Here is a 21,791-nt window from a genome sequence, read left to right as displayed (position 1 = left end):
TTGATCACCTTCCCTGTACCTGTTGGTCATCTGTATGTATTCTTTGGAAAAAAGTCTTTTCAGATCTGCCCATTTTTTAATTGGATTGTTTGGATTTTTGCTATCAAGTTGCCTGATTTCTTTAAATATTTTGGATATTAATTCCTTATCAGATACATGATTTGCAAATATTTTCTCTCATTCATTAGGTTGCCTTTCATTTTGTGAATGGTTTCCTTTGCTCTGAGGAAGCTTTTTAGTTTGATCTGGTTCCAATTGTTTTTGTTTTTGTTTCCTTTGCTTTTTTGTGTCCCATTGAAAAAAATTGCCAAGGCCAGTGTCAAGGAGCTTACCACCTATGTTTTCTTCTAGTTTTATGGTTTCAGGTCTTACATCCAGTCTTTAATCCATTTTGGGTTAACTTTTGTGTATGGTGTAAGATAGTGATCCAGTTTCATTCCTTTGCAAGTGGCTGTCTAGTTTTCCCAGCAACACTTATTAAAGAGACTGTCCTCTCCCTATTGTGTATTCTTGGCTCCTTTGTCATAAATTAATTGACCATATATGTGTGGGTTTATTTCTGGGCTCTCTGTTTTGTTCTATTGATCTGTGTGTGTTTTTATGCCAATACCATACTGTTTTGATTACTATAACTTTTTTTTTTTAAGATTTTATTTATCTGACAGAGAGAGACACAGCGAGAGAGGGAACACAGCAGAGGGAGTGGGCGAGGGAGAAGCAGGCTTCCCGCTGAGCAGGGAGCCTGATGCGGGGCTTGATCCCAGGACCCTGGGATCATGACCTGAGTTGAAGGCAGACACTTAACGACTGAGCCACCCAAGTGCCCCTGATTACTGTAACTTTGTAATACAGCTTGAAATCAGCTAGAATTTTTTTTATAGAAATGCTGTTATGTTTCTTTTAACTACATGGAGAAACTGAACATGATAAGGTATTGCTTAACATAGTAATCCTTAAATTATCTGCTCTAGTGGATAGGAGTTAATTCTTAAGACTCATATTTATTGTTTTTAGCTCTGTGATTTTCAGTTTCCTTTCCTTCCTTCAATACTGGATCTTGAAGGTCCCTTAAAGCTTAGAAAGATCTTTTACTTTGTGGTTCTACTTAAAATGTATGTGAAGTGTGTTTTCTTAAATTTTAGATCAGAGGTTACCAACTGGCAGCCTGTTGGATCCAGGCTGCAACCATATGTTACGGCTCTAGTTTAGTTTAGTTTTTTTTTTTTTTAATGTTTGAATTTCATTGCCATTGCTTTTAAAATTTAAATATTTTACATACAAATCCAGACTTGACTTTGGATTTAGCTCTAAAAATGGAAAGATCTGGGACGCCTGGGTGGCTGTTGTTAAGCATCTGCCTTCAGCTCAGGTCATGATCCCAGGGTCCTGGGAATCTAGCCCCACATCAGGCTCCCTGCTCAGCGGGAAGCCTGCTTCTCCCTCTCCCACTCCCTCTGCTTGTGTTCCCTCTCTTGCTGTGTGTCTCTCTGTCAAATAAATAAAATCTAAAAAAAAAAAAGGTTAAATAATCTGTTCATGGCCACTCAGGTGTTAAGTGGTAAAGCTGGATTAGATTTGAAATCTAGCTAATGCCAAAGACTAAGCTGTCACAGCTACTCCAAGCCAATGCTCTGTCTTGTTCTTTTGTTTTTGGTTTGTTTGTCCCATGTCTTCTGGTGGCTAAAAGATTACTAATATTATTCGCTTTCTTTCACGACCAAGAATCCAGCAAGCTAAAGGTACAGAAGGTGGAGCCCTGGAACAGTGTGCGTGTGACATTCAACATCCCCCGGGAAGCAGCAGAGCGGCTACGGATCCTGGCTCAGAGCAACAACCAACAGCTTCGGGATCTGGGGATTCTCTCCATTCAGATTGAAGGTGCCCATCTGGACCCAAATCATAACAACAGTAGAACATAGCATGATTTTCTGTGCTGCTTTGTCTGTTCCTCTCATGTTTCAGAATGCCAAATAACTCATGTAACCTGCACTTCACATTGAAGCACCTTAGGGTAAAGAGGAATTGAGGCTTCGTCTGGGTCCTGATGCTTCAGCATCCACAGTCTCAGACTCCGTTCCCTTGGCTGATTTTGTTTGTCAGTCTGTCAGATTGAGATTTTACTGGCACCCTGACCAGGAACTGATTTGTCTTTTAAAGAATATCTAATTTCGTTAGCTTCCTTCTACCAAATAAGCTTTAGTATTTTATTTCTTTATTCATCTAACAGAGATTAGGAGGCCTTGAATGGTCCTTTTTGTAGCAGTATTCCTTTTTCAGATATTTTGCCAGAGTAGTCTTTTCAAAATGAAAATATGCTACACATGTGCACACACACACACACAGCCTAAAACCCCTGCTGTGGCTTGCTGTCATTCACAGAATAAGGACTAAACTTCTTAACCATGACCTCATGGCCTTGTGTGATCTGACCTCTACCTTTCTCATCCAGTCTTAAATCATACAGCTCTCCTCCTTGCTGTCTGTTCATGCCTCTCCATCTTTCTTCTGGCTCCTTGAATTTGCATTTCTTCCTCCTGCCAAGGGCCCTTTGCACTTATGTCTTCTCTATATGGAATGTTGTCTCTTACCATTCCCCCTTCCCTTAGTTAATATCTACTCAGCCTTCAAGTATCAGCTTAAATCTTCTTCTTTTTTTTTTTTTTTTAATTTTTATTTATTTGACAGAGACACAGTGAGAGGAGGAACACAAGCAGGGGGAGTGGGAGAGGGAGAAGCAGGCTTCCCACTGAGCAGGGATCCTGATGCGGGGCTCGATCCCAAGACCCTGGGATCATGACCTGAGCCGAAGGCAGATGCCTAACCGACTGAGCCACCCAGGTGCCCCTCAGCTTAAATCTTCCTGAGGATATATTTTCTGAACTCCCTGATGAAGTCAGTGTCCTTTATGTGCTCTCACAAAAGTCTGTTTTTTTCCTCCTTACATTATTTATGTAATGCTTTCATCAGAGCAATTATTTGACTATTATTTTATTCTCCCCTAGAATGCAAACTCTAATAAGGCAGAGACCATGTTTGGTTTTGCTCACTGTTGTAGCTCTGCTTGCCTGGAACATGTTAGGTTCCTTAGTAAACATATGTTGAATAAAAACAAGGAAAGCACACACATAATAGCAGCACTTGCTTTAGCACTTGGCATACAATGATAAGTATAATATGGTCCTTGCTGTTATGAACTCAAAAGCTTCTGACCTTGGTGAAGGAGACAAACCTATGAGAGATCTAAGTACCAGGTATGGGGGAGCATAGAGGAGGTTAAAAAGGATTATATGTATTTTGAAAAATGGGGTAAATCCCATCATTTGATAAACAAGGGAATAGTGGTTTAAACAACAGTCTATCATGAAAAATGTTGGATTATCTAAAAGGATCCAGAAAAGTAAAATTAATTCACAGCAATCTATAGGATATAGGATGAACTTAGGAAAACAATTTTTGGCTACAATAAAACTATATAGGCTGTTTATGTTTTTTTTTTTTTTTAATTTATTTATTGGGGTGCCTGGGTGGCTCAGTTGTTAAGTGTCTGCCTTCGGCTCGGGTCGTGATCCCAGGGTCCTGGGATCAAGCCCTGCATTGGGCTCCCTGCTCGCCAGGAAGCCTGCTTCTCCCTCTCCCACTCTCACTGCTTGTGTTCCCTCTCTCGCTCTGTCTCTCTCTGTAAAATAAATAAATAAAATCTTAAAAAAAAAAAATTTATTTAGGGGCCCCTGGGTGGCTCAGCCGGTTAAGCGTCGGCCTTCGGCTCAGGTCATGATCCCAGGGTCCTGGGATCAACCCCCACATCGGGCTCCTTACTCAGTGGGAGCCTGCTTTTCCTTCCTTCTGCCTGCCACTCCCCCTGCTTGTGCTTCTGTGCTCTCTCTGTGTCAAATAAATAAAATCTTTTTTTAAAAAAAGAATTTATTAGAGTGAGTGAGAGAGAGAGAGCACAAGTGGGGGGTTGGGGGGATGGGAGAAGCAGAGGGAGAAGCAGACTCCCTGCTGAGCGGGGAGCCCGATGCTGGGCTCAATCCCAGGACCCTGGGATCATGACCTGAGCTGAAGGCAGACGCTTAACCGACTGAGCCACCCAGGCACCCCAAACTCTAAATGTTTTGTGGTTTCTGTTAGCTATTTATGTGAGTTAAAAGGGCTTTGGAACTTTATGTGGTCGTGTTTTCTACTGGAGAAAGGAAACACCAGTTTCTTATTTTAATCAGACATATTTCCTGTAAGTTCTCTTTAAAAGGATAAGGTGCTGGCCTTTATTATAGCCATAAATTAAAGCATAGGTACCATCAAGGAAGTAAAATAGATAACATATATTTTATGAAATTACAAAATTCACATATGGCAGTGATTATCACATTACAGAAGAGAGTTCTTTAACTTTTAGGATACACATGTGTATCCCAGGTGATCTTTTCTCTCTCCACTTTTCTCTCATCTTTTCTCTCTCTTAGTACATCGTGAGAGGAGGTGTTGCCACTGCCATGGTGTCCACTGCAGGGGTGCAGGGAGAGGTGGTTCCCCGACAGCCTGTTTTCCATTGAAGAATACTCTCTGTACCCTTCCTTTCTCGAGTTTGGGCCAGGACGTTGGGAAGACATCTTTTTTAAGGACATTTTGTGACCCCTCTATTCATTCATGGTGATTTAAAGAAGAGTCTGCAAACTCTTTCTGTAAAGGGCCAGAGAATAAATTTTTTTGGCTTTGTGGGCCCTAAGATCTCTGTCACAACAATTCCAGTCTGGTTGTAGTGCAAAACAGCCATAAGCGTATGTAAGTGAATAAACATGGATGTGTTCCAGTAACACTTTATTTAATTATACAGGCAGCAGGCTAGATTGGGTCCATAGGCCAAGGTTTGCCAACCCTTAATCAGCAAGTTTGGGAGCCTGTAGTGTGTTTCTTTGATACCAGTTAGCTTATATGCAGTTGGCAAATAGGGGAATGATAATACTATAATGTGGAAATTGTGTGTATTCATAAAGAAGGCAAGGGAAGCTGGAATAGTGGGAATAGAAGGATGATTACAAGGGAAAAAAAAAGACAAATTTAGCTGCTACATAGGTGGGAGTCCTTTCAGCTCTATTTTCAGATAATTAAGAATCAGAATTTATATTCAGTTACCTTTCCTCAGAGATGCACCCCCAGACTAGCTTGGCTCTTGGCTTGTGACAAGTTTCACTTCCTCCTGTGCCTGCTTTAGTGGCAGCCCCACTGGCTCAGAGCTCTTTTGCATCTGCGTTATTTCAGCACCTGTAACCAGGCATTTCCACTGGAAATGTTTTTGGATATGTTGCCTCCACCAGTTACTGTTTTTACCAGAGCTCTAGTTACAAAGCCACATCGATTTTGAGTTTGTCCCAACAACACTGTTTTTCCCATAAAATCAGTTATTTTCAGTGTGAGATTTTACAGAATGTGGGATTTTCCAGGAATGCATTCATCATACAGAAAAATGCCTGTAATTCTTTGTAAGCTTATAAGATGATGATTCATAATATATTCAATAAATAGCTAATGAGTGCCTACCATGTATCAGACACCATTCTGTGTCTTAAGGATATAATCAGGGTGGCCATATATTAAGGATATAATTAGGGTGGCCATATAATTAATCATCTAAATTGACACTTTTGAGAGTAAAAGGGATGCTATTAATAACTGTCCCCGAACAATAGATATAAAGGAACTAGGGCAGATTTATGGTTACCCTTGTATGGGGATGGGAAAGGCAGACAAGAAATCAAGTGAATGAGTAAGTAATTACATGGGATGTGCTCTGAAGAAGTAACAAGATGTGATAAGGGTGACCTACCCTTGGATAAGACAATTGGAGAAGGTCTTTGGGGGCCTGTGACACTTAAGTTTACATGAAAAGTGAGAAGTTGGCTTACATGAAGAGAACAAGAGAACTGTTGTAAGCAGAGGGATCAACGTATGCAAAGGCCTTGAGGTGAGAAGCAGCTTTGTGTGCCTAAGAAACTAAAAAAAAAAGCCACTGAGGCTGAATCCTTATTACTGAAGGAGAAAATAGTATAGTTGAAGTTAGGTAAGCAAGGGCCACATCTGGGCTGTTAAATATGGTAGCCACCAGCCATATGTGGCTGTTGAGCGCTGGACGTATGGCTAGTTCAAACTGACATATGAGCTGTGAGTAAAATACATAGTGGATTTTGAAGACTTAGCACTCCCAAAAAAGAATGTAAAATATTTCATTAACTTTTGTATTAGTTACATGTTGAAATAATACATTAGAGGGCGCCTGGGTAGCTCAGTTGGTTAAGCGACTGCCTTCGGCTCAGGTCATGATCCTGGAGTCCCGGGATCGAGTTCCACATCGGGCTCCCTGCTCAGCAGGGAGTCTGCTTCTCCCTCTGACCCTCCTCCCTCTCGTGCTCTCTCTCATTCTCTCTCTCGCAAATAAAAATAATAATAATAATAATAATAATACATTAGATATGCTGGGTTAAATAAGATATTACAATTAATTTCATCTGTTTTTTTTTTTTTAACCTTTTTACTGTGGCTTCTAGAAAATTTAGAATTATATGTGTGGCTCATACTACATTTCTGTTGAACAGCACTGGACTAGATAGATCATTTAAGGCCTTTATATCCTGTTTGGAAGAGTTTGGCTTTTATTTCTACAACAGTAGGAAGTAATAGAGCAGTTTGAAGCAGAGAACTGACATGATCTGATGTCCATTTCAAGAATAATATTCTTTCCGCTTACAGTGTCTTAGCAAGTTTGGTATATTAATAGTTCCTTCCCTTAATTGGAAACCCTCAAGATCTGTAGTCTCTTTTTCTTTCATTCCTGTCTCCCATAGGCAATTTTTAAAAAAGATTTTATTTATTTATTAGCGAGAGAGAGCACAGCAGGAGGAGGGGCAGAGGGAGATGGAGAGGGAGAAGCAGGCTCCCCGCTGAGCAGGGAGCCCGATGCGGGACTAGATCCCACGACCCCAGGACCATGACCTGAGCCGAAGACAGACACTTAACCCACTAAGCCACCCAGGTGCCCCTCCCATAGGCAATTTAGAGCATCTTATAGCCCCTGGTAATTGGTCCCTTATTAGTAGGATGTTTATGCCCTATGACCAATCTACCTGCCTGGTTGAAATACTTAATACAGAAAGGTGACTTTATCAGTGACAAGACAGAGGAAACTACTTTGTTCTCATTAGCTTCCTGCTTTATCATCTGGCTCTATAAACCAGGACCCCACAATATGGAAGGATTCCAATCAGTGCAATGCTGCCTTTCGCCTCCTTAGCCACCAGGTAGCTATACTTCTATCTGTCCACTACGTGGTGCTGTCATCCAGAGGAACAAAATTTTGGATTAAGTGCAGAAAGTATCCTGAAATTTGTTTCTTTTTATCGTTTAACCAAGTAAAATTTAAGTTACCTCTAAGTTTAGAGTTACCTCTAAATAATTGGAACACTTATAGCGATGTTACCTACCAGGATATTCTGAGGTTCAAATGAGATAAAATCTTGTAAGCATTAAAAACTGTACAGGGGTGCCTGGGTGGCTCAGTCATTTAAACGTCTGCCTTTGGCTCAGGTCATGATCGGGCTCCCTGCTCATGGGAGAGTCTGCCTCTCCCTATCCCTTCTACTCCCCCCAACCCCCTGCTCGTGCTTGCACTCAATCTCTCTCTCTCTCAAATAAATAAATAAAATCTTTTAAAAAATAAAATAAAAATAAAAACTGTAAATGTTGGTCTTATCATTAGATGCTGTAAAAGTAGATTAGTAGCAACCTATCTACTCTTCATTGTATGAATATCTCTAATGGATATCTATTTATATTACAGTTTTTGAAAGGGAAATGGTATATATTTTTTTAAGATTTTATTTATTTGAGAGAGAGAGAGATAGCAAGAGAAAGCATGAGCAGCGGCAAGGGAGGAGGAGAAGCAGGCTCCCCGCTGAGCAGGGAGACCAACCCAGGGCTCAATCGCACAACCCCGAGACCATCACCCAAGCCAAAGGCAGACGCCCAACCGACTGAGCCCACCCAGGAACCCCCAGGAAATGGTATTTTGCTCACAAATATTACAGTGTCCCTGTACCATCATATGTTCTTTCTCCATTAAACCTACTCATATCTCTACCTTCTGATTGTAAATTCCCAAAAGGTAATCTAGGATTTTGAGAATTTCTGAGAACATTTTCTTCCTTCTCACACACACAGACACACATGGCACCCACACACTGAGCTAGTTGAAAATAGATATTCAGAGTTACAAGCTGTCTCCTGACACTATACATCATTAATGATTGCCTGTCTGCTGTATTGTGAGGATTGATTATGTTCTTCTTGTGCTTCTTGTAAGTAAACCTACTCAGATGAATTTGAAGGAAGACCCATCGTATTGCACTTACCTTTTTTGTGATGGTAAACTTACCATAATTCGAAAACACAGAAAATAAAGTTTTTGTATACCTGTTTTTAAGCAACATTTGCATCTTATTCTGATGGTTTCCTTTTTATAACCTGTCATTTTCAGGGGAAGGTGCTATCAACCTGGCTTTGGCTCAGAACCGAAGCCAAGATGTGAGAATGAATGGACCCATGGGAGCTGGAAATTCAGTTAGGATGGAGGCAGCATTTCCCATGGCAGGTGGTCCAGGTGAGATCTCCCACGCAATTATTTGACATTTTACTGGTTTGCTTTTTTCCCCTTTATTTGCTAATGTTTGATCATTTGGGTCCTGCAAAATAGGTGGAGATTTCTGGTACATCTCTGTTTTCTGGTTTAGGAAAGCATGATTTAAATTACTCTTAGGGTAGAGTCACAGAGCATGGGCTCATGCTTAAAGGTAGATAGATGAGCACTGAGCTGTGCAGCAAACATTTATTGAGTTCTTTTTATAGGGCAGGACCTCTGCTAAGTGTTGGAGATAGAAATGAATAAAATATTTTCTACCCTCAGAATGTTTATAATATAATGGAGAATGTAGCTTTTCAACTCCCACTTTCTCTGAGGCCGAGAATCTGTGAGCTGAGTTCTTGTGTGCTTATGTGGAATCTGAAGAAGTATGTGGAAGAATATGTGTTTTTAGGTATTTAGAATTTGAGAGAGTTATAAATTATTTGCTAACTTTTCCAGTAAAACTGAAATTTCTCCTTTAGAGATTGAGCTCAATATTCTGTGAATCACAAAATGTTAGAATTAAGTTGGCTCTCGGGGTGCCTGGGTGGCTCAGTCGGTTAAGCATCTGACTGTTGATTTTGGCTCAGGTCATGATCTCAAGGTTGTGAGATCAAGCACCCTGCATGAGGCTCTGCACTGGGCATAGAGCCTGCTTGGGATTCTCTCTCCCTCTGCCCCTCACCCCACTAAAAAAAGAAGAGGAATTGAGTTGGCTCTCATTTATTTTTTATTTTTTAGTTAGTGCCAAGCTTTATTTTTTTTTAATTTTTAAATTTTTTTAATTCAGTTAATTAAAATACAATGTATTACTAGTTTTGGAGGTAGAGGTCAGTGATTGATCAGTCTTACATAATACCCAGTACTCATTACATTACGTGCCCTCCTAAATGTCCATCACCGTTACCCCATACTTCTATTCCCCTCCCCTCCAGCAACCCTCAGTTTGTTTGCTATGATTAAGAGTCTCTTAGGGTTTGTCTCTCTCTGATTTCATCGTTTTATTTTTCCCTCTCTTCCCCTATGCTCCTCTGTTTTGTTTCTTAAATTCTACATATGAGTGAGATCATATGATTGTCTTTCTCTGATTGACTTATTTTGGTTAGCACAATACCCTCTAGTTCCATCCATGTTGTTGCAAATGGCAAGATTTCATTTTTTGATGGCTGAGTAATATTCCATTGTATATATATACCACATCTTCTTTATCCATTCATCTGTTGATGGACATCTTGGCTCTTTCCATAGTTTGGCTTTTGTGAACATTGCTGCTATAAACATTGGGGAGTTTGGGTAGTTTATATGTCTAGGAATACATCCATTTCTTCCAGATTGCCTAATTTGTTGGCAAACGGTTGCTCATAATATGTTTTTATAATTGTTTGTATTTCTTCAGTGTTGGTTGTGATTTGTCCTCTTTCATTCATGATTTTATTTATTTGGGTCCTCTTTGCTTTTTGATAAGTCTGGCCAGGAGTTTATCAGTCTAATTAATTCTTTCAGAGAACCAGCTCCTAGTACTGCCTCTTGTTCTCTTTTTTGAGGTGAGTTTTTCCATCTTGTCATTCTTGCAGAAAGTGGTTGCTTTTCTATTTGTAGAGTTGTAGCTATTCTTTTCTTAGATCGCTGGTTGAGTTTGCAAGTGTTCAGACTGATTTAATAGCTATTTAGCTGATTTCCTGGAACCAAATAAAACTAAGGTCTCCTACTCCTCTACCATCTTGGGCTCTCAGTCCCAAACTTTAAATCTGGCTCAGGCCTTGCCATTGGCTCCCTTGCCACCTCTCGAGTTGGCTCTCATTTAAAGCTGAGGAAACTCCAGGGGCGCCTGGGTGGCTCAGTCGGTTAAGCATGACCTTTGGCTCACATCATGATCCCAGGGTCCTGGGATGGAACCCTGTGTTGGGCTCCCTGCTCAGCGGGGAGTCTGCTTCTCCCTCTCCCTCTGCCCCACCCCTCACGCATGCACAAGCTCTCTCACTTTCTCTCTCGAATAAATAAATCCTTAAAAAAAAAAAGAAGAAGCAGCTGAGGGGAACCCTGGAGCTCACAGAAAGGAAGCAGTTTGCCCAGGGTCAAGTAACAATAGCCTAGTATCACAGATCTAACTCCCAGTCCAGTGCTCTTTTCACTACACTAGTGGCTTTCAAACTTTTTCTGCTGCAGGACCTTTTATTCAAATAAACCAGAAAAGCACAGCTGCTGTGGTTAAAGCATAGTAACCACCTGAAACTATACCCAGTCATTCACCTCCCCACTTACCCCAGTAGCTCTTGAAGAAATACAGCAGAATGGAGAGCATCAATTTATAAAGCCATTGTTCTGAACTGTAGCTGAAGACTTGGCCATATAAAATTGAAACTAGGTTTTTATCCTAGCAGTGCCATTTCCTGGTTACCTCAAGCTAGCTATACCTCTCCAAGCAGCAGTTTCTTCACCTAAAAAAGTGAGATAAAAATGCCTACAATCTTTTGAGCTCATGCTTGCAGGTGGATGAGCCATGAGCCCTGAAGCTGACATTTACAGAGTTCCTATTATATGTCAGGACCTGTGCTGTTGGGCTGTTATGCAATACCACATAGTAGATGTACAGTACCCAGCCTGGTACCTATAGTAGGGGGTCAGTAGTTAGAGTTCTCCACCGAAGTCTGAGCATTTGGTGTTGTGGTAGCTTGATGAGAGATAATCAGTGATGCTATTGCCAGTACTAAAGAACCAGAGTGGGAAGAGTCTGAAATTTTTCCAGAATTGATGAAAGATGTGAGTCCTCAGAAATCCTGAGCAATGTCAATAAAAATAAATCAACATTTGACACAAAATTGTAAACTGTAGAACATGAAAAAACAAAGAGAATGTTAAAAGCAACTCAGAATGAAAGACCAATTATTTACAAATGACAAGCTATCAGATCACAGCTGATTTCTCAGCAGCAACACTGAAAACCAGGAAACATTGGAACAGTATTTTCAAAGTGATGAGAGAATAATTGACAGCCTAGAATTTTACACCTGTTTATACTATAAAGAGTAGTATAAAATAAAGACATTTTCGAAGACACTAAGTGAAGGTACCATTAACAGACTCTTGCTAATTGAACTGCTCAAGAATCTACTTTAGGAAGAAGAAAATTGAATCTAAAATGGAAGAACTAAGATCTGAGAAGGAATAGTGAGCTAAGTAATTGGTAAACATTGGATAAATCTAAATAAGTATTGGCTCATTTAGCAATAATGATCACATGTTTATACTTTTAAGTCGAATATGTCTGTTGACAAAAGATATCATTAAAATAATAGAGGGGTGCCTGGATGGCTTAGTCAGTTAAGCATCTGCATTTGGCTCAGGTTGTGATCCCGGGGTCCTGGGATCTAGCCCTGCGCTGGGCTCCCTGCTCAGCAGGGTGTCTGCTTCTCCCTCTGCCCCTCCCCTGCTGGTATGCACTCATACTCTCTCTCTCTCTCTCAAATAAATAAAATCTCTTAAAGTAAAAATAAAATAATAGAAATAAATGTGTAACTTCTAAGCTAGTAGTGGAGGGGTAGAAAGGAAGGGCATGTTGGAAAAAATCCAATAAAATTCAAGAAAATTAGGCAAACGGCATAGGAAAACACCATAGGAAAAGAAGGGGTAAAAAGCAGAGGTGTCATAAAAAAAAAAAGGGGTATCATAAAATGATAAAATGAATCAAAATATATTGGCAATTAATAGTAAAGGTAAATGTATTGTGAACACTGATAAAGAGTGATTAACCAGATTGAATAATAATCTCAGATTTAGTTATATGGTCTTACAGGAAGCACATAAAACATAAGGATTTGGCTCATAGTTAAAAGGATGGAATAAAAGATAATCCTGGTGAATATTAACCAAGAAAAGGGGTATAACGATATTTTTATCAGATAAAACGACTAAGATAAAAAGCATTACTGAGGATAAATAGGGCCGCTTTTTGATGTAAAAGGAAATATTCATCAGGGAGCTGAACTTTTATTACATACTTAATAATCTAGCCTCAAAATATGTGAGGCAAAAGTGGAACAGGATTATATGGAGATACCACATCTTAGGGGAGATATTAACACACCTGTGTTAGTAATTGATGTATTGAGCTTATTTTGAAAATTAGTAAGGATAATGTTTGAATAACGTAAGTAAAATAGTTTGATATAATGGAGATATATAGAAACCATGCACTAATAAATAAAAAATTCTTAATCTTTTCAAGCATAAATGGAACATTTATATAAATTGACTGTATTTTTCTAAAATCAAGTTTCACTAAATACCTGATATTGGTATCACACAGATCATGTTCTCTGACCACAGTACAATTAAACCATGGCAAACAAAAAAAAACAGCTAACCAAAATATCCTGTATTTTTAGAAAATTTAAAATACATTCTGAATATCCCTGATTTTTTAAAAAGCAATCATGATGGACAGCAAAAAATATTTAAAATGGAATAATGAAAATAGTATGTACCGAAATTTGTGAGATGTAGCCAATACAGCACGTGGAAGAAAATTTAAGCCCTCAGATAACTGTGTCAGAGCAGAACATGAGTTGAAAATTAAGAAGCTAAATACCTGACCTAAGAATTGAGAAAAAGAATAGCAGAGTAATAATAATTTAGGAGGAAGGAAGTAATAAAGATAAGAGCAGAGGTAAGTAAAGTATTAAAAAAGCAAAACGGAACAAAGTAGCAAAACCAAAGATGTTTCTTCGAAAAAACAATTAAAACTGATGAACATGGTAAAACAAAGAAAAAAAGAGAAGACATAAGCAATGTAAAGAAGGAAAAAAGTGTGTACTTCAAAAGGGTGAATTTTATAATATAGGAATTATATCTAAAAAAATGGGGAAAAGTTGTGAATAACTTCATGCTAATAAATCTTAAAGCTTCATCAAATTAACATTTTTCTTGAAAATATAGTTTAACCAAAACTGATTTAAGGAAACTTGAAAAATCTGTAACTATTTAAGAAATTGAAAGAATTAAAAATTTGTCTCCCTATGAATCAATTTGTATAACTCACAGGCCCAGATAGTTTTCCAGGTGAGTTTACTAAACATTTAAAGAACAGGGGCGCCTGAATGGCTCAGTCATTAAGCGTCTGCCTTCAGCTCAGGTCATGATCCCAGGATCTTGGGATCGAGCCCTGCATCGGGCTCCCTGCTCAGCGGGAAGCCTGCTTCTCCCTCTCCTACTCCCCCTGCTTGTGTTCCCTCTCTCGCTGTGTGTCTCTCTCTCAAATAAATAAATAAAATCTTAAAAAAAAAAAACAGATACAGATATTCTTCCAGAGCATAAACAAAGAAGAAAGAAGCTTTCCAGCTCTTTTTTGAAGTTATTTTAATCTTGATGCCAAAAATCAAAGAGACATGCAGAGAGGATAATATATTTTCACTTATTAATATGGATGTTAAATCCTAAAAGTCTAATAGTATCAGAAATTGGAAAGATGTGGAGCAAGAGTAGTTCTCAAACTGCTAGTTGGAATATAAATTGGCATAATGACTTTCTTTTTCGACCTTTTTTTAGGTTTATTTGAGAAATCTCTACACCCACCCGTGGGGCTTGAACTCACGACCCCGAGATCTAGAATCTCACACTCCTCCCACTGAGCCAGCCAAGCACCCCTGGCATAATCACTTTTGAGAACAGTTTGCCAATATCTCGTAAAATGGAAGAAGCTTTTATACTTAAAACCTAGGAATTCTAAGTATATAGTCTAAAGACATGTCCACAAGAATACATGACATTGCAAAATTGTAAGAATGAAAATTGGGGCAGGGGGTGGGAGAACCTTAACTGTTCATTAGCAGAGTGAATGTATGGGTTCCATAAAATGGATCACCATTATAGCAGTCAAGATGGATGGATCTCAAAAGGTAATATTAAGTGAAAAGGGAAACTGAAGAAGACAGAGTATGATGCCACTTATACAAAGATTAAAAGCATACCAAAAATGCTATGCGGTTTACCTACATATGTAATAAAGATAAACAAACATGCACGGAACTATTAATGCCAATTATAAGGTAAGAGAGGAAGTGGAATGAGATTGGGAAGGAGTAGGGGGCTTCTGCTGTATCTCCATATGTATCTGAATGGAATGGGGCAAAATGTTAACAAGGTAGATGATTGGTACAGAAATTTTCCATACCTTTTTATATTCTTGAAATATTTTATTTACAAACAAATGTTGTACCAGTTCCAGTACTCTATTCTAGGGATTTTCTTTTTCCTTTAGGACTAATAAGGATGACCAGCCCTGCCACGGTTATGATACCCCAGAGTGTAAATGTGTCATCTTCCTTGATGGCACCAGGCCCCAATTCAGAGCTGCAGCCCAGGACTCCTCGCCCTGCTTCTCAGTCAGGTAATGACCTCTCCAATCTTTGTGGCTTGAAGAGGCTGGAACTCTTTGCAGAGTTTTCATTACAAAATTAATCTATCTCTGGTATCAAATTCCTAACTGCCCAACTTAAATGCCATCTTCTTTACAGAATCTTCCCTATTTCTTCAAGCTAAAAGTCAGCATTTCCTTCTCAGAACTTCTCATTCTCTTATCAGTTATAACCTAACATTCCTAAAAATGCATTCCTTTGGCTACATACTTCATGGCAGAGAATTCTATAATAAATTTGGTAAGCACAGCATGCTTTATCCTCCCTCCTAGAGATTCACAATTGACCTCTTGGAGGCACTGAACGTCCTGCAGTGAAGAAACCTGTCTAAGCTGGTTAGGTTCAGTTGTTTTCCAAACCTAATTGACCATGTTTAATTTTGTTTTCTTATAATGCTAATGAATGTAGTTCTCCAGGATACGCTTTGGAAAATACTGCTCTCCACATTTTATGTTTGGCTCTTCTATCCACTTTTGAACCATAAGCTCTTTCTAGACAACACTCATCTTTCTGTCATCTTGGCATGTTGCTTTGTATAGAAGGTGGTCACAAACATCTCATTGAAGGTGCCAGGGGATTTACTACTGCTATAGGATCTAGGTTGCAGTAATTTAATTATTGCTTTGTTAACTGTCTTTAAACAGATGCAATGGATCCACTCCTCTCTGGGCTCCATATACAGCCGCAGAATCACCCCTCAGGATCTTTAGCTCCCCCGCACCACCCAATGCAGCCTGTGTCCGTGACCAGACAGATGAACCCAGCTAACTTTCCCCAGCTGCAGCAGCAGCAGCAGCAGCAGCAGCAGCTACAGGCAAGACCCCCACAGCAGCAGCAGCAGCAGCAGCAGCAGCAGCAGCAGCAGCCACAGGGAATTCGACCCCAGTTCACTGCCCCAACTCAGGTGCCTGTTCCTCCAGGCTGGAACCAGCTGCCTTCTGGAGCCCTTCAGCCTCCTCCGGCCCAGGGTTCTCTGGGCACAATGACTGCAAGCCAAGGGTGGAAGAAGGCTCCCTTGCCTGGCCCAATGCAACAGCAACTCCAGGCAAGACCATCCTTAGCCACGGTACAGACACCTTCCCACCCTCCCCCTCCATATCCCTTTGGCAGCCAGCAAGCCTCACAAGCCCATACAAACTTTCCTCAGATGAGCAACCCAGGCCAGTTCACAGCTCCTCAGATGAAGAGCTTGCAGGGAGGGCCCTCCAGGGTCCCAACCCCCCTGCAGCAGCCCCACCTCACCAACAAGTCTCCTGCCTCTTCACCCTCCTCCTTCCAGCAGGGATCCCCTGCATCCTCCCCAACGGTTAACCAAACTCAGCAGCAGATGGGACCAAGGCCACCTCAAAATAACCCACTTCCCCAGGGATTTCAGCAGCCCGTCAGCTCTCCCGGTCGGAATCCTATGGTTCAACAGGGAAATGTGCCACCTAACTTCATGGTGATGCAGCAGCAACCACCAAACCAGGGGCCACAGAGTTTACATCCAGGCCTAGGAGGTGAGGAACACTGAAGCTATTTGTTTTGGTAAACTTACTGGAGATAGATCTTAGTAGAACTTCAATATTTAGAGTTAATGGAGGGAGGATGTAATTATTTGGCTTTGTGGATATAGTGGTAACACTTAATATAACTTATTTAACTTGATACATTATGCAGCATCTTACTGGTTACATTTAAGCTAGCCCTCTGGATAAAAATGCAGGTAACTACATACAATATAGAGATTTCCATTTTGTTTTTTAAATTATTTTTGCTTGATCTTGGACTAGTAAATTAAGATGTCCAGAAGAAACATGCATTGTATTAACTTAAACTGCTCAGCTGTTGGGGAAAAAAAAAAAAAAGATCATGCAGTAGAGCAAAAATGAAAAAAATACAGGGTCTTTTGGGGAAAAGTCCCTTCAACTTTCCAATTTTGATAATCTTAATCAAGTAGTAAGCATGGTATTTGTTAAATTTGATTAAAGTGTTAAAGGGGATTAAGTTCAGAAATCATTGACTTTTATAGTTTTATAATGCCAATGCCTGCTCCTTAGAGAGGGAATTCCACCAGTTATACCTAAAGGAGATTTATTTATTTATTTTGTAAGGTGCCTCTTGTATGAAGAAAAAGCAATGGAGCTTAATGTGTGAGAGGTAAAACGATTACAGTAAAACTTATCCATCTCCATGTTTATTATTTATTCTTATTAATCATTGATCTAGTGCACATGAATGTGCTTGGAGCTTTTCAGTAAGGTATAGAGAGTGTCAGTAATACTGTCATCTGATAAACATGTCCCCACCAAAAGACACCCATTGCCTACCCAGAAAAAAACCCTTGCATCTTTAGTGCAACATAGCAAAGGCATGTTCTCATGGTTTCTGGTGAAATTAAGTTGCTCATCAGTCTTTTCACTCTCTTGTAATTAATTTTGCTGACTTGCAGGCTATGATATTTGAATCCTAAGAAGTTTTTAGAAAATGCAAGGATGTTTCATCTCCAAACTTCACTGTTCTGGGCATCTAGCCCTGAGTGGAAGCTGGGTAGTCCCTCCTGCAAATGTGATTACTGATTTAATTACAGTGGAAGCATGCAAATGGGGACTTGTCACTGCTAAAGAAAGGACAAATGCATATTTGTCTACAAAGTGTTTTTCAGGACATTGAAATTTGGTCCTTAAAAATAAGTGGGCGAGTACAAATTTTTTAAGTGAGCTTTTAGGTCTTGATGCTTTCATAGAGCAGATGATGTGCTCACCTAGGTGATCTGGCCACATCAAGGCCTATGTTATAAACAATGAGTGGGTTCTGAGATCCTCCTTCTTACAGATCCTTTTTCTGAAATTAAACCTTCCTATAAAAGGAAGTAATACCTTCATAAGATTCCATTAGAGCATGGCTTTTGGTACCATAACTGTCGGAATTACAGCAAACCTTAAAAGGGGAAGGCATGATGATAATTTAATATTGCCTCACTTTGGAGCTCCTGTGGATTGTTTCTAATCTCCTATCTCTTCCCAAGAAATAAGCACAATACTGGGGGAAATTTTTCACAAGAGAGATTGTCATCCATTTCCTTCAATGGAAAAAAAATCATCTATCATTAATATCAGGACCCAGCTCTTTGTTTTATAGTATTTCTGATCAATTTGTTTGAATATGAAAGAATTTAGCATATTCCTTTGGTGCCTGTGTTAAAGTATGTAAAGCTTTGGGGTCTGTTGTATTATAGTGAAAAGTGAGCCCTAAACCTTGCTGTGACGTGGCCTCAGATCACATTTAGGGAGCAGATTGCCATCTCTTCCTTGGCATGTTCTAAGTGTAAATTTTTTAGTATTTCTTTTTCATTTTGACAATGCTCATGTAAGAGATTGTGTTGATTTTTTTAACCATCTTTCCCAACCTTATTATTAAAGATCCTACCAGTGTGACAGAGAGAGCTAAGCCAGTGGAGACTTCATGCAGCTCATCCTTCCTTATTCATTCCACATCTAAGCAAGAGTATAAATTTGCTAGGTAACTGCCTTACTCATTGTTTTCTATTAAGGAATGCCTAAACGCCTCCCACCTGGCTTCTCAGCAGGACAGGCCAATCCGAACTTTATGCAAGGTCAGGTGCCTTCGACCACAGCAACCACCCCTGGGAATTCAGGAGCCCCCCAGCTGCAAGCAAATCAAAATGTCCAGCATGCAGGTTTGTTTTCTGTGCTTTATTCAGCCAGCATTTATTGAACATTGTGTGCTAGATACCATGATAGATAATAAAAATATACAGATAAATGTGAGTCCTGGTCCTTCCCCTTAATCTCAAACCAAAATTATTCTTTCAGGGCAATAACTGATACAGCAAACGTAGAGTACAGTGTCTTGGGATCCTAAAAACACCTAAGGAAAGAAAATGAAACTTGAGTTTGAGCAGGGATCAGCATTGTGTTGATTTGGCCCATGGGCCATAGTTTGCCAGCTCCCAAGTTAATAAAAGGGCAAAAGACATTTCTGGAAAAGGAAACTATAGGTACGGAAGCACAGAGGCACATGGCATTTTGGGGGAACTGCAACTTTTTAAGTCTCTCTATAGTACATGTTAGCTTTGTTTATGCAGAATGTTTAAATTCTAGTTTACAGTGTGGTGTTTGAAGACCAGACTTCAATCAGTATAGATTTAATGCCAACAGTGTATTGTATATAAGAAGAAATTTTGGAGAAGAAATAGGATGGAGCAGAATGGCTAAAAAGAATTTGTAAAAGCAGTGTTATATATGCCCAGACTTTGTGTTCCTGGTTACTTAGGTACCACATGACTAATCTTACCCTTTCTCATTTAGGCAGTTTGGACTGAAGTAGCACAGTTAGTTTCTTTGGAGAACTCCCCATTCCCCACTTGGAGTTAATTTAGTTATGTGGTTCCAACTTTAATTGTGAATCACTAAGGAACAAGAAAGTTCTAACTACCTCTTAAAGGGTGAGAGAAGAGTAGGACAAACTACTTGGCTTTCCCCATCTGCTAATGCAAAACTGCATTCCTGAGTTTTGTGAATTCATGAGTTTTGTAGGAAGTTATAAAACAGTGATAAAATCATTCATAATTCTTCCACCCAAGCACCAGCTATTTTTTTTTATGTGGTGCCTTCCACATGCACATATTGTTTAGATTTCCCCATTTATCCTAAGATAGTTCTACTCTTGTCTCTCATTTTCTGTTCTTTTACCCTACTTTATTTCTCTTGTAAGCTTTTACTTTTTTAAATTTTCTTTTATTATGTTATGTTAATCACCATACATTACATCATTAGTTTTTGATGTAGTGTTCCATGATTCATTGTTTTCGTATCACACCCAGTGCTCCATTCAATATGTGCCCTCTTTAATACCCATCACCAGGCTAACCCATCCCCCCAACCCCCTCCCCTCTAGAACCCTCAGTTTGTTTCTCAGAGTCCATAGTCTCTCGTGGTTCGTCTCCCCCTCCGATTTCCCCCCCTTCATTTTTCCCTTCCTACTATCTTCTTTTTTTTTTTTTTTTTTTAACATATAATGTATTATTTGTTTCAGAGATACAGGTCTGTGATTCATCAGTCTTACACAATTCATAGCGCTCACCATAGCACATACCCTCCCCAATGTCTATCACCCAGCCACCCCATCCCTCCCACCCCCACCACTCCAGCAACCCTCAGTTTGTTTCCGGAGATTAAGAATTCCTCATATCAGTGAGATCATATGATCCATGTCTTTCTCTGATTGACTTATTTCACTTAGCATAAATAATACCCTCTAGTTCCATCCACGTCGATGCACATGGCAAGATGTCGTGTTTTTTTGATGACTGCATAATATTCTATTGTATATATATATACACCACATCTTCTTTATCCATTCATCTGTTGATGGACATCTTGGCTCTTTCCATAGTTTGGCTTTTGTGGACATTGCTGCTGTAAACATTGGGGTACACGTACCCTTTCGGATCACTACATTTGTATCTTTGGGGTAAATACCCAGTAGTGCAATTGCTGGGTCGTAGGGTAGCTCTATTTTCAACTTTTTGAGGAACCTCCGTACTGTTTTCCAGAGTGGCTGCACCAGCTTGCATTCCCAACAACAGTGTAGGAGGGTTCCCCTTTCTCCGCATCCTCGCCAACATCTGTCGTTTCCTGACTTGTTAATTTTAGCCATTCTGACTGGTGTGAGGTGGTATCTCATTGAGGTTTTGATTTGGATTTCCCTGATGGCAAGCGATGTTGAGCACTTTTCCATGTGTCTGTTAGCCATTTGGATGTCTTCTTTGGAAAAATGTCTGTTCATGTCTTCTGCCCATTTCTTGATTGGATCATTTGTTCTTTGGGTGTTGAGTTTGGTAAGTTCTTTGTAAATTTTGGATACTAGCCCTTTATCTGATACGTCATTTGCAAATATCTTCTCCCATTCTGTCAGTTGTCTTTGGTTTTGTTGACTGTTTTCTTTGCTGTGCAAAAGCTTGTTATCTTGATGAAGTCCTGATAGTTCATTTTTGCCCTTGCTTCCCTTGCCTTTGGTGATGTTTTAGGAAGAAGTTGCTGAGGCTGAGGTCGAAGAAGTTGCTGCCTGTGTTCTCCTCTAGGATTTTGATGGACTCTTGTCTCACATTTAGGTCTTTCATCCCTTTTGAGTCTATTTTTATGTGTGGTGTAAGGAAATGGTCCAGTTTCATTCTTCTGCATGTGGCTGTCCAATTTTCCCAACACCATTTGTTGAAGAGACTGTCTTTTTTCCATTGGACATTCTTTCCTGCTTTGTCTAAATTAGTTGACCATAGAGTTGAGGGTCCATTTCTGGGCTCTCTATTCTGTTCCATTGATCTATGTGTCTGTTTTTGTGCCAGTACCATACTGTCTTGATGATTATAGCTTTGTAATAGAGCTTGATGTCTGGAATTGGGATGCCACCAGCTTTGCTTTTCTTTTTCAACATTCCTCTGGCTATTCGGGGTCTTTTCTGGTTCCATACAACTTTTAGGATTATTTGTTCCATTTCTTTGAAAAAAGTTGATGGTATTTTGATAGGGATTGCATTAAATATGTAGATTGCTCTAGGTAGCATTGACATCTTCACAATATTTGTTCTTCCAATCCATGAGCATGGAACATTTTTCCATTTCTTTGTGTCTTCCTCAATTTCTTTCATGAGTATTTTATAGTTTTCTGAGTACAGATTCTTTGCCTCTTTGGTTAAATTTATTCCTA

At 39.6% G+C, this 21,791-nt stretch overlaps 1 protein-coding gene across 3 annotated transcripts in view; it reads left to right on the top strand.

Moving 5' to 3' along the window:
* Positions 1-21,791, top strand: part of NCOA6 (nuclear receptor coactivator 6) — a 104,498-nt gene that overhangs the window by 47,623 nt on the left and 35,084 nt on the right. For 2 of the 3 annotated variants that reach the window (XM_021689022.2, XM_021689021.2), the window contains 5 exons: positions 1,723-1,878; positions 8,528-8,650; positions 14,928-15,056; positions 15,729-16,583; positions 18,617-18,763. In XM_021689022.2, the coding sequence (XP_021544697.2) occupies positions 1,723-1,878; positions 8,528-8,650; positions 14,928-15,056; positions 15,729-16,583; positions 18,617-18,763 (1,410 nt within the window). Of the gene's footprint in view, positions 1-1,722; positions 1,879-8,527; positions 8,651-14,927; positions 15,057-15,728; positions 16,584-18,616; positions 18,764-21,791 lie in introns of those variants that run through there. The other variant, XM_021689023.2, reaches the window with a different exon arrangement.

Source organism: Neomonachus schauinslandi, chromosome 10 (genome assembly GCF_002201575.2).
Source record: "Neomonachus schauinslandi chromosome 10, ASM220157v2, whole genome shotgun sequence".
NCBI lineage: Eukaryota > Metazoa > Chordata > Mammalia > Carnivora > Phocidae > Neomonachus > Neomonachus schauinslandi.
Note: the sequence above shows the minus strand (reverse complement) of the source record. Positions and strands in the feature narration are given on the sequence as shown.